The following is a 12,997-nucleotide window of genomic DNA, read 5'->3' on the forward strand; positions in this document are numbered from 1 at the left end:
AGAGACCACGGGGTGTCCATGGAGAGACATAGAAGATCGGTGTACCAAGCTCTGTGTGGCCAATCTGGAGCAATGAGGATGACCGTGACGCCCTCCAACTTCAACTTGCGGAGGATCTGGAATATTTTAAATTGAAGGAAAGATTTAGATGAATGGAAACGTCCTCTGAACCTCTAGAGCATTTACCAGAAGAGCTCCTGGATCTCTGGTGTGGGAACAGTACCTTGGCAGCTAGTGATTGTGTTGTGAGGCCATCATGTCAAGGTCCGGACGGCCCCAGTGCTGAACTAGGAGTTGAAAAACATCTGGATGGACAGACCATTCACCCGCATGTACATCCTGGCGGCTGAGAATCTGCCTCCTAGTTCTATACTCCGGGAATGTACACTGCCAACCGGACTGGGAGATAATGCTCTGCCCAATGGATGATACGACTTTCCTCTCTCATGGTACTTTGACTGCGGGTGCCATCTTGATGATTGATGTAGGCGACAGTTGTCTGACTAAACTTGGCTGTTGAGGAGACGTGGAAAACCAAATGGCAAAGTCCAAAGCTGGAGGTGGTTCTCCCTTACCGCAAACCTGAGGTAACGCTGATTGTCCCAGATAGGAATATGTAAGTAGGCATCCTGGATATTATGGAATAGATTTGTCCAGCTTTTGAATTTGAAAAAGGTTGGGGTAAAAGCCTGTGCCTCTTTGAGACTGGGGAACTGGGGCTATAACCTGAGAATCCAGAAGAGTGAATGGACTTTCGTAGAGCTCCTATCTGCCTTTGATCCACCGGAAGACCTGTAGAGAAAAAAACACTGGAGGACGTTCCCTGGAGGTAAGGGTGTATTCCTGGGATACTATTCCTCTTACCCAGGCGTTCGAACTTGTCGACATCAAGACCTCTGAGAAAATGAGAAGATGGCCACACTGGGGCTTCCGAGGTGAGGCCTGCCCCATTATCCGGAAGGCTTGGTAGCTGGGCATCAAGTAGGCCAGGTTTTCTTTCCTCTGGACTTTGAGGACTGACCTTTTGGCTCTTCCCTGAGGATGAAAGGAGTGAAATTTTAGAAATGCCACAGATGGAAAAACGGGTGTTTTTAGAAGTCGTTACCAGCTCGAGGAGAGCTGCATTAGAATCCGCATCTGCACGCCAGGTACAAAGCCAGAGGGCTCTCCTGGCAGCGACTGCAGATGCCATGACATTAGAAGGTGAGGATTCAGGCGTCAATGGCGACCTACCCAAAATAAGTGACTGCTTCCCTGATGTGCTCAACCAGAGATAATTCTGACCTCCGATAATTCTGTGAGCGTTGGAGCGAAAACTTCTGCAGGGAGTCTGTCCAGCGTCTAACGGGTTTAGCCACTCAAGCGGCTGCAAGGGCTGGGCACGTGACTGTCCCTGCATTAGAAAAAATGTCTTAAGGGAAGTTTCTAGTTTGCTATCTGTTGGATCCTTAAAGGAAGCTGTGTTTTGGGATAGATCTCTCCAATCTGGCAATGTATGTGGCTACCGGAGGAGGGGACTCACACTTGGTCCAATTCACAGCTGGATAGAATGTGGAACTGCGTTTAGACCCTACAAAATGCTTGTTAGGATGAGCCCACACCTCCGATAGGAGGACTTCTGGCTGAGCAGAGGAAGGGAACTCAGCCGCCTTCGGACTTAACCTCCCTAATTAGGGCCTCAATGTCCACCTGGGGTTGGGAATACACCAGAACAGGAGGTTTCCACTTCAGAAGGAATGGAGATGTTGTCCTCGCCATCTGAGGAAACATCTGAATTGAAGTCACACACAACGGGTCATAGAGCTGTCCTGCCGAGTAGTCAACATGGTCCCAACTAGCCAGCATCGCCAGTGGCCTCTTAGCCGACAACAACAGCTGTGACGAGTGCAAGTGGGGAGCTGCCTTACCTGATCTCCGGCGTTCTGGCTGCGGCTCCATGGTGTGCTGAACAGACTGGCCTGGGACACTGACTCAGTTTCCAGTGCTCTGGCCACCAGCAGGGAAATCGTTGGAGAAGCGGTGGGAGCGTCTCTAGGATGCTGTCCCACTGTCCATATTTAAATTAAAATAATAAAAACCAGGGGACTGACAGGAGCCCCCTAACAAATGTGCCCTTGCAACAGGCACCAAACTAAAACTGGTCCTGTAGGCGGGAGTGGGGTATAGGGGAGAGGGGGGGAGCCTTTGCTGCTGGGTAAATTAATTTAACTGTTTTGTGCCCAGGCTCCAGCTCATGACCTATACCCATAGTCATACTTCTGGCCCCCATGGATGAAGGAGAATAGTAGAATTAACATATGCAGATCTATACTGCTAAAACTCAGAGCCTCCCCAGAATTGGCAGATTATTATTTTTTTTTTTGTCCCCTATTTATATTATAAAAAAATTCCAAAGAATGTTTACTGAATTTATATCCCTTTACTCTTTTAGAAACCATGGTATGGGCGACACATCAATCAAGTTTGAAGTGATTCCTGGAAAGAACCAGAAGAGTGAATATGTGATGACTTGTGGAAAGCACACTGTCAGGGGCTGGTGTGAGTTCCCTGAGCGTTGCTTTTCTTTACCATGGTTACTGGGATTTGTTTTCCTTATTTGTGCCATAATATATACAGCAGTTTAGTCTTGCAGATGTGAAGCCAATAAAAAATGTGAATAAAAACCTTCTTAAGTGCACCTCCAAAAGCTGCCTTTATTACAGTATGTCACCTTCACCCCAAATTTATAACAAATATAGGAAATGTGTAAATCTTGCTGATTACTTATGATATAATATATAAAGGTCATATAACTAAATCCATAAAAGTAAATCGGCCTGAGTGGCATTTTTTCCTCCTGAGACTATTCTGTGTTGAGTGCTCAAAGAAAAGAGAGAACAAATACAGAGGTATTGCACTTACTGGCATCCAGTGTCTGAGCAGATAGGCTATTCCTCACCTTCCTTCTAATGTTCTTAATATTGATCATTTTAGTTATTTCTAACTTCAATGAAAGGCATTTACTTATACAGTCATACAATTCTGTAATTAGGCTTTGTATTATAACTTAAACTATTTTCTATTAATTTTAGGCAAAAACAAGCGGGTAGGGAAGCAGTTGGCCTCACAAAAAATCCTTCAACTCCTGCATCCCCATGTGAAAAACTGGGGCTCCCTACTACGTATGTATGGACGAGAGAGCACCAAAATGGTGAAACAGGTGAGTCCGTGCATCTAGTGAGTGGTTTTATAGAGATCTCATGTTTGTTTTATTTGGCCGTGAAATATGTTGCCAATGATGAACAGAGCCATGATGAGAGGGAAACCTTGATTTATTGTTGACTGTTTATTTCTTGATCAGGAAACCTCGGATAAAAGTGTGATAGAATTACAGCAGTATGCCAAAAAGAATAAGCCAAATCTCCATATCCTGAATAAGCTGCAGGAAGAGATGAAACGGCTGGCTGAGGAGAGGGTGAGTGCTGCTGAAGGGGCCAGTTATTTTCTCTGCGCAGTTTTAGAAATGCCTCTTTAGCGTGTGTGGTCTAGACCATGCAAAACGGCATACCCACTTAGCTGTGGCTCTTTATATAAGGACTACATTTTAGATTAATCAATCTGTTTTGTTGGTAAAATAATTAAAATACAAAGTGTACAGATGCTGGAGATTTTGATATCCTTTTGTAGGAGAAGGAAGAAGTTGTCAGTAAGCTGATCTTGCCCTTAATTGCTTGTCACACAATGAAGAGAAATACATTTTCTTTCTTAAGAGGTCTGCAGCAAGCCATGTACAGGCCCCAAAAGAGTCTCGTGGAAGAATTGGTTCATTAGTGGGGTTTAAAAAGTTTTGGAAAATATATATCATTACTAATATGTGAAGTTCAATAAGAAGCTTATTTTGTGAAGATGATGGACATTACTTGAAGCTTTGTTACAGGGCTTTTTCGTTTCATAAACAAAACTGCTGTAATAGGACTAATTAATTTCATAATGAGCCCAATACGGAAGCTGGAAGAGTGGTGACGTCTGTGTGCAGCCCTTGCAGCTGTGTGGCATGCTGAAAGCAGCATTTCCCTGATGTATCTCATCCAGGCTGGGAGGTGGCTCAAAATTCTTCACGTCATCAGAGCATACTAGGCTCCTCTTCTCTGTCGGTGGCGTCCTTCTGAAAGACTAAATACTGTTTCCTTTTGTGACTTGTTTTATTTTTATGTAACTCAGAGACACTGATTTATTTGCCCCTCTCATTTGTGTTTTTCCCTTTACGCGGTAACGGTAGGCCATTGAGGCTAAAGGTGTTGCTATAGGTTTGTTTCCTTGGGCCGTGCACAACTCCTCCTTCCCAGGGCGCTGCCATGACCTGCAGCTGTCACACCGACTGCTGGCGTGACGCTGAGGCTGGCCACTTGAACCGAGAGACAATGCCATGGCTAATTGCCATGTGGACAGACTGCCTCGGGGGCGCTATTACGCGGTCGTGTGGGGCCTGGTGACGTGCGACCTTCAGGTGGTGCGGTGTATACCCTGTTGGAAACAGTGTGGGTGCTTGCTTCGGCAGCTAAAATTGGTATGATACACAGACTATTAGCATGGCCCCTGTGCTAGGATGGCATGCATATTCGTAAAGCGTTCCATAGCACAGGCTTAGTCGGTCAGTCTCAGACTCTCTTTCGCTGAAGCGCTACCAGCGTCACTAACTGGGCACCTTCTCCTGGCAGTGCGGTTCTGGAGAGGGGTGACAGATGGCCTGCTTCCCTGTGGAGGCCTAAGCAGAGGCTGTGGGTCCGTTTAAGCGGCGGCGCAAGATGGTCGTCCCTTTTTGTTTCATTTTTATTTTTTTCAGATGTCTCCGATCTGGAAGGTGCCAAATAGGGCGTTCTCTGTTCCTTGGAACTTTGCTTCCTCTTCTGCCGGATCATGTGTCCAAGTGGGAATTGCTTCCCAAGGTGGTACGTTTGACTAACCACTTGGCTCTGCCTGTTCAGGAATCCTTTAAGGATTCGGTTGATATAAAAAATTGGAAGGTTGTCTCGGGTCCATTTTTCATGGGCTCCGCAGTCGCTCCCCAACCATTATAGGCCTTTCTATGGTAGGCTGGAGCTATGGTGACTTAGGATGACAACCTTGTCGTGGGGTTTCAGAGTGTTAGTGTGGGGATTCCCTACTGGGCTTAGTGGTACAGCTACGTGTAAGGCCGAACAAGATGGTGCTCAGGTGGCTTCCAGGGTTTCAGCTCCGGCCGTCTCGGCTCGGAATGCCTTTGGTTCCATGCATGGAGTAGTGTATTCGGAATCGAACGGTTCCTTGGACTCTTCCGTTTATGTAGGGGCGTTCTCTTAGCCTGGGCAATAATAGTATCCATGCTCAGATCAACCGGGGGAAAAGCACCTTTTCGTCTGGTAGCTGCTCTTCAACGGGGGTCCACAGCTCTCAGTCTTTTGCTTCTCTTTTTGGGGTGAAGCGTCCTCTAAGGGTCAGTCTGCCAAAGGCCACTTCTTCCCAGCAGGGGTTCAGCTCCCGTTTTTTTTGGTGCCAACTGGCATTTGGGGGCCAAGGCTCCCGATAAGGCTGACAGGATCTCTCTCCACCCAGTCCGGTCACCTGTCTAAATGCAGCTGCTCCAGTTCAGCGACCGAGTTTTTTTCAGACGTCTGGGTGCTGGGCATCCTTTCCAACGGTTACATAATCAACTCCAGGCTTCAGTCTCCACGGCAGTTTTTCACCACTGCTCTTCCTCTGGATGTGGAGAAGAGGGTGCCATTGGCCTAAGCCACAGGTTTTCAAACTCTGTCTTCAAGACTCCAAACAGTGCATGTTTTGCAGGTCTCCTCACAGAATCAGTGACATAATTAGCTCCGCCTGTGGATCTTTTTAAAATGTGTCAGTGAGTAATGAATACACCTGTGCCCCTGCTGGTTGACCTGGAAAACATGACCTGTGTGGGGTCCTGAGGATCAAGTTTGCGAACCACTGGCCTAAGCTATCGAGTCTCTCCTCTTGGAGGGAGTCATTACTCCAGTTCCGCTGCTGTGTGACGGAAACTGGGGTTTTTTACTCCAACTTGTTCCTTGTTTGGAAGCTTATTTTATTTCAGCTAATCTTGAACCTTCACGCCTTGAACACCAGGTTTTCGGTGGATCATTTTTGAATGGTATCAATCGGATCGGTGATCCACAGCATGGAGGCCAACAAGTTTTTGGCCTCCCTAGATGTCAGGGATGCGTATCTACTCATTCCAATTTTGGCAGGTCGTCATTTTCTCTTCCCTTTTGCAGTCTGATACAATCACGATCAATTCCAGGCACTACCATTCAGTATGGCCATACTGCGCTGGGAAGGTATCGCAATCGTACCTTATTTAGACCATCTCCTCGTGAAGGCAGAGTCGGCTTCACAGTTACGGAGACACCTGGAGAGCACTGTTCCGGTAGTTCAGGATCAAGGCTCGATCCTCAACTTCGAGAAATCTTGCCTAATCCATTGTCAGCACTTTCTGTTCCTGGGGGGGTCTTCGACACCTCTCTTCAGCGAGGTTTTCTTGCCAGAGTCCAAAGCACGGACCCTACAAACCTTGATCTTGACTGTGCTCTCTGTGCCTCGTCTGTCAACTTTGTTGTGCATTAAGTTATTGGGCATGATGGCCTCCACCTTCGAGACCCTTCAGTACGCCTGATTAGAATGGAGTTAATTCCAGAGGGAGATTCTCCAATCAGCGTCCCTCCTCTGTTTGTCATTTGACAGCACTTGTTAATCTCTCACTTGGTGGCTGGTTTCCACGGCCGGTCCTTGGTCACTCGGATTTTGGTCTTGCGACCATGGATGCCAGTCTCCTTGGTTAGGATGCCGTGACATTACTTCTGCGGCTCAAAGACCCTTTGTCAACATTGGAGACAGCTTTTCCAGTCGTTGTGCTCATGTTCCCAAGCTTCTTTCTAACTCTCTTGGGAGCCCAGTCCGTCCTGGTTGATAGTCGGTGTGTATTCAGTTAGACAGCGTAACGGCGGTGGCATATGTAGGTCATCAGGGAGGCACATGTACCGCAGGAACAATGGCGAAGGCAGCCCAAATTCTTTCCTGGGCAGAGGCCTTTGTTCCAGTGCTCTCAGCAGTGTTCATGTCAGCAGTGGCAAGTTGCAAAATGTGGTCTTCCTCAGCAAAACCACGTTCTCCCACGGGAGTGGTCTCTCCATCCAAAGGTCTTCCTACAGTTGGTTCGACAGTGGGGCCTTCCGCAGGTGGATCACGTGGCCTCTTGACACAATTTCAAGGATCCACACTTCTGTGTGAGATCCAGGGACCCAATGGCTTTCACTGTAGATGCCATGACCGTTCTGTGGGATTTTTATCTGGGTATTTGTTTTCCCCAGTTCTAATATTGCCTTGAGGGTTCTCAAGTGGATCACTGATCAAGGGGCGACTGTAATCCTAGTGGTTCCATCCTGACCAAGAAGATAGTGGTACACAGACGTTCTCGATTTTGTCGTTGGGTCCCGGGTGGCGTCTTCCACTACGTCCAGACCTGCTCCCATAGAATCCGTTTTCTACACAAGGATGTCATGTGCTAGGTTGGCTTTTGCGCCCTGGCTTTTGAACCAGGTTTTTTCTCTGTAGTTCGTTTTATGCTGCAAGCCCGGCAATGTGTTTCGTCACGCTTACCACTAAGCATGGGACAATCTGGGTTAGCTATAGGATCTACAGACAGCGGCATCCCGACAGTGAGAATCCCAACTCCCATAAGTACCATAACCCTTCCCCTCTCCCTACCCCTGCTTCTCAGGTGCCTAAACCTAACCCTCCCCCCAGTACCTAACACTAATCTTAACCCTCCCCTATCTCCTGATACTTACCTTCGGGATTCTGGAGCCAGGATTCCGGCACCGGTATTTAGACCATCTGCATCCCACACGCCGGGATGCTGACTGCATCCATGACAACCTACATTTTGTGTTGTGAACAAAGGTTCATACCTACCAGGTTTTGTTTTTCTTGGCCTTCCATCATGGAGTTTGGAGGAATGTTTTAAAGTACAATTTTTCTGCCTGGTCAAATTATTACTAGTGGCATATGGCCTTTCCAGAGGTTCAAACCTTGTTACAGGGTGTGTTCAACCACCGTTTTGTCCGCCAGTAGCACCTTGGGATCTTGATCTTTGCTCTCATGCGGGCTCCATTTAAGCCTGTGTATTTAACAGACCTTCAGTTCATTCTTGCATGCTGGTCTCTTGTAGGGCCAGACGTAAGTTGGTTCGACTTCCACTTACCCCAGACAATTGTCTTGGCAGTTTTACCTCCATCCACGACTTCCCGGAACCCTGATGATCTGGGTAAGTTACAAGTAGTCCAAGCTCTGTAGCTTTCCTACGATGAGATTTCTTCTATCTGCCGCATAAATTCTCTGCTTGTTCTTTGCACATCACCGAAATGTGGTTGGCCATCTACAATGTAGGCCATTGCACGTTGCATCCGCTTGGTCATCACTCAGGCTTCTTCTAGTACATGGCAACACGAGAACGAGTGACTGCATATTTCAATAGGGCGGTGGCGACTTCCTGGGTGGCACGACACAGGGATTCGGCGGGACAAGTCTGCCATGCAGCTACCTGGCCCTCTGTCCGAGCGTCTTTAGCATTTTCAGGTTTTTGCCTCTGGCAACGTCCACTTTGGCCATACAGTTCTCTGGTCAGCTAGCCTGAACTCCCCCCTCCCCCCTGGAGGCGGGTGTCGAACGTCCCATGGTCCAGTGTCCCCCAGCCTTGCTGCCAGAGAAAAGAGGATTTTTGGTCACTTACCGTTGAATCCTTTTCTCTTAAGCAGGCTGGGGGACACTGTGTTTCCTCCCTCACGCTCAGTCTTGTGGGTTTTTCACCCAATTGTCTTTTCCCTACTGTTCTGTTTTATTGTTCTAACAGTTTCACTGGGTTACTGCTTCTGCTTCCGGGCTTTTTAAAGTGCACTGGCTTGTGTGGAGTTGCGGGGGGGTTGAGCTTATATTTAAAGTTACAGGTTTTAATTTAGTGCCAGCTCCTTGATCCCCATCTGCAATCCCATGGTCCGGTGTCCCCCATCCTGCTTAAGAGAAAAGACTTCAATGGTAAGTGACCAAAAATTAGATTAGGACAGAAATTGACCTATAAATATATAGCAGCGATCAATTTTTTTTCCCCTTGCCAAGACTTAAGTTTTCATCAACAGAGAACATACAAACTGAAGAGTGGGTAATAAAGGTTTTTTTTGTTTTGTTTTTTAATTTTAATAGGAGGAAACACGGAAAAAACCCAAGATGACGATTGTTGAATCTGCACAGCCTGGCAATGAACCTCTGTGTACGGTGGATGTCTGACCTGTACACTAAAGGGAGCAATAAGAAACTCTGGAAGCTTTCTTCAGTAAACTGTCCGACTGATTGTGATGAAGGTGATGTGTTAACAGGGCTGCTTCCTTATGCATTGTCCATTCTGCATCATTTGGACAACACTATAGAAATATTACCTCCTTTATGAAACATGCTGTTTTGGTCTCATTTCATTTACTCTTATGTCCTCCAAAAAAAAGCAATGCTGCGATGTGCAAATCTTAAAGGTGTAAGCATTATATTTAGGACATCATGCACTTTCCCTTCCAGGGACGCTTCTCGTAGTTGTGTGTTATGTATGTTTTGTGTAAACTCTTATTTTTTTATTTTATTTTTTTTGTTTGTTAAACTGGACCTCTAAAATATTCTCAGCAGTTTCTATTTCACAAAAATGTTTAGTTTCAGTATGTACTGAATGCACTGATTTAGATGGTTGATGAGTCTTAAGATCCGAAGAGCCAGCAACATAACCAATATGAAAGCTTTCCAGCTAGGGTAACCACTGCAATATGATTTATTGTGGTTACTGCCCTCTGTGCACAGACAATGTGTAAATATAGCCCTTAAATGGGTTTCTTGCATTTATCTTTACCATTGATGTAAGAGGGACACAGCACAATTTCCAGCACATGTATCTAAAAATTTGGTTTTGCACATGTCTCAGCTGCTTGTTGTATTCTAAACACAATGTTGCTCTGTCACATCTGCTGTACGGCCTCCTTAACCTGAGTGGCATGTGCTGCAGATGTGCCTTCTACTGCCAAATTCAGAGCAATCAACTGCTGTAGTCTCTTTTGTGTAAAGGATGTGGACTCAAGACGTCTTGTAAGCACAGCCTGTATGCAAATTGAATGAATGCTGTTTTCCTATGCCCTTTAATAGCTGCATCAGTCTGCAATGCAAATACTACTACTGTATGTGACACACAACACAGTGTGTGCAACATATGGAGTCTGTGTGATCACACTGCCTTGTATTCTAGAGGTCACATCAGCAGGAAGTTTTACAGAGGGCGCTCAAGCTGTCCTGATAAATTGACTAAGCACACAAAGGAGTGGCAGGCTCTTTCAAGGTATTTTGGAGCCGCCTTGGTTTATATAGGGTGTCTGTAGGTTGTAGGCTAATGTCCCTCAATAGAGGCATGAAGTATTAGCTGTAAGACGGATTACTTTGCATTTCATGAATTTTGTACTTTTCAGTAAAATGTATTAATAGTAAATTAGTGCAGGCTTCTTTGTTATGTTAAGTTATATTTAAAAAAAATCATGTAAATGTTTTTACCAGATTTGAAGAATAGTCAATAAATGTATGTAGGATCCTATTGATGTTAGAAATGTTTTTTTTGTAATATTGGTATGTTGTAGGTTTTCTTTACCACACAATCATTTAATGTCTAGTAAAGCCTTATATGAACCAAAGGCAATGACTGGCAGTTTTTAGGCCATGGTTTCCGAGTGTGAGAGAGGGTGTGGGTAAAAGCAGGGTAAAATGTTGTCATCATCCCCATTTATTTTTTTGCATTATTTTTAAAGAGGGAAACTCTCTAGAATTTAATTTTTTTTTATTTTCCATTCCTTTTTTCTCTATATAAATTCACTGAACATGTGAGTTGTCTCACATACACCCTATGGGTGAAGTTTTACTTTATGCATCATAGCAATATTTTCTTTGTACAAAAACATTTATTCACATCACTCTTTAACTGGGTGACTGTACTAAGATCATTGCAGTCATAGGGGGAACAATTTAGTGGAGGAAAGTAATTTTTTATTATTTTTATATATTCTTTATAATTTTTCATGTAGAAACGAAATTACAACCAGTTCAATGTACATTATAATGTAGGGAGCAATGCAAAGCTATAGTTTTTACCTAATACAGCATCAAAACTGGCATGACATAGAAGCTACCCAATTAATGAAAGGAACACACAGAACAGGAAAGGGTGGCTGAAGGTCTAGAGGCGGAAGGGGAAACCAGTTTGCCCAAGGTAATGACCATGCCCTGGAATGCTTGTACAATAGAAGGAAAGTATCTTATTGAAATTTCTATTATTGTCTTGAGATTTTATTCAATTTAACATAGCCATCAACACCATAGTGATTGCTTGGCCACAAAATTGTTATCCAGCTTTTTTTTTTTTTTTTTTTTTTTTTTTTTGACAAATGGTTGTGTAATTATATGACCAATTGTTTCAAATAACTGTTGACTTATTCACAGCTCTTCTTTCCTGGTTAGCCACAACTACACTATATTTTGAATGCAAAGTAATTTATATAACTGCTTAAGACTACATCCTCCAAACAGAAGTAGTATGGTGTGCTTGCCATATATAAAGAACTACACAGTGTAGGCAGAATTACATGCAGGATAAAGTTCCATGGTACCATACTGAATACCATACAGGATGTGGTATTTGGGTAATTCCATGCCAAATTAAGTAATGTAACCCACCAATTCATTTTTATGAATTTTAAGACATGCCAGATAAAAAGCCATGCCAAATTTAAATTTTCTGTAACTTTTTTTTTATTTTATTTTTTAAGGGCTTAAAGTTAGACATCAAATTGCAAAATATGTCTTTGATTTCATCTGCTTTTATTTTTTTTATTGTTTAGAAACTAGCCAATTGGGTTCTTTTAACACATTTGTGAAAAACAGGTTAAGACATTTTGCCTACAAAATTTGATTCACTGATAATTGGCTGCAATTTTCTGAAGGATTTTTCATAAAATGGATGTGAAGATATGGGAAAATAGCCTTTTCATGTGCATTCTGATTAAATGTTTTATTACCAAAGGTTTAAAAATATTGTGATGTTTTCAGTTCTCAGTGCTGCCAGTCATATACTCCTCTAGTAACCTTTTGTCGTCTTAAGTCTAACTCCAAAGGCCTCATACCAACCCTTTTCGGTCCACAATCAACCTGGGAGGGACACTGGGGAGGCAGCGGAATGGGATTAAAATTTGAGAATACACAAGTAAATCTTCCATTTGTGACAGGATTAAGGAGAATACTTGCATACCACTGGTATAAACATTTGTAATACCTATTCATCTTCGAGCCATATTTCCCTCAAACCTCTGATAGATTTTTGAGGAATTGTTGGGAAGAGGGCACATTAGCTTAGGCAATTTTGGGCTAGTTGAAACGCAGACAAGGGAGCAGATTGCTTCCGCCTTGTCTCGTGTTTTCCCTTTACCACAACCTATCCCCAATGCGCACAACCTTACTCAAGCACTAATTGGGCACATTCTCAATGCAGCCAACTGTTTCTTTGTAACTAACTGGAAAAAGCAGACCCCCCCTTCCTCTTCTGCACTACACAATTCCATTTGGCATACTTTATTACCTGGAATATATCACCAGTTGTCTACATGAACACCCCCACAAATTCTTTGGCATATAGTCACTTTGGCTCTCCTATCATGAGGCTCACACTTGACACTCAGTACATTTCCTTTAGCTGTACTTCCTGTCAGCAGTTCCCTATCCTTCCTTTTACTAACACTACCCCTCTCCTTATTTTCATGTATCTTCCATCTCTCTAACCTTTCTTTCCTGGTAAAATTTAAGACTGGTCATGTGTCTCATAAAAGTTCACACTCTAGAAAGATTATGGACTCTTTCCCTTAGCTCTCTTGCTATTGTGCTTGACGTGCAGCAT

At 44.2% G+C, this 12,997-nt stretch overlaps 1 protein-coding gene and 1 pseudogene across 2 annotated transcripts in view; both read left to right on the forward strand.

Annotated features, from left to right (window-relative positions):
- The window catches only part of DGCR8 (DGCR8 microprocessor complex subunit), a 48,728-nt gene extending 37,253 nt beyond the window's left edge, over positions 1-11,475 (forward strand). For both annotated transcript variants that reach the window (XM_088476680.1, XM_088476681.1), the window contains exons 11-14: positions 2,432-2,538; positions 3,072-3,199; positions 3,341-3,454; positions 9,235-11,475. In XM_088476680.1, the coding sequence (XP_088332806.1) occupies positions 2,432-2,538; positions 3,072-3,199; positions 3,341-3,454; positions 9,235-9,318 (433 nt within the window). In that variant the 3' untranslated portion in view covers positions 9,319-11,475. The remainder of the gene's footprint in view (positions 1-2,431; positions 2,539-3,071; positions 3,200-3,340; positions 3,455-9,234) is intronic.
- On the forward strand, positions 4,521-4,620 carry LOC148519307 (U6 spliceosomal RNA; annotated as a pseudogene).
- Positions 11,476-12,997: the final 1,522 nt, after the last annotated feature.

The sequence above is a fragment of the Taudactylus pleione genome, unplaced genomic scaffold, assembly GCF_031769625.1.
Source record: "Taudactylus pleione unplaced genomic scaffold, aTauple2 ptg000191l, whole genome shotgun sequence".
NCBI classification, from domain to species: Eukaryota; Metazoa; Chordata; class Amphibia; order Anura; family Myobatrachidae; genus Taudactylus; species Taudactylus pleione.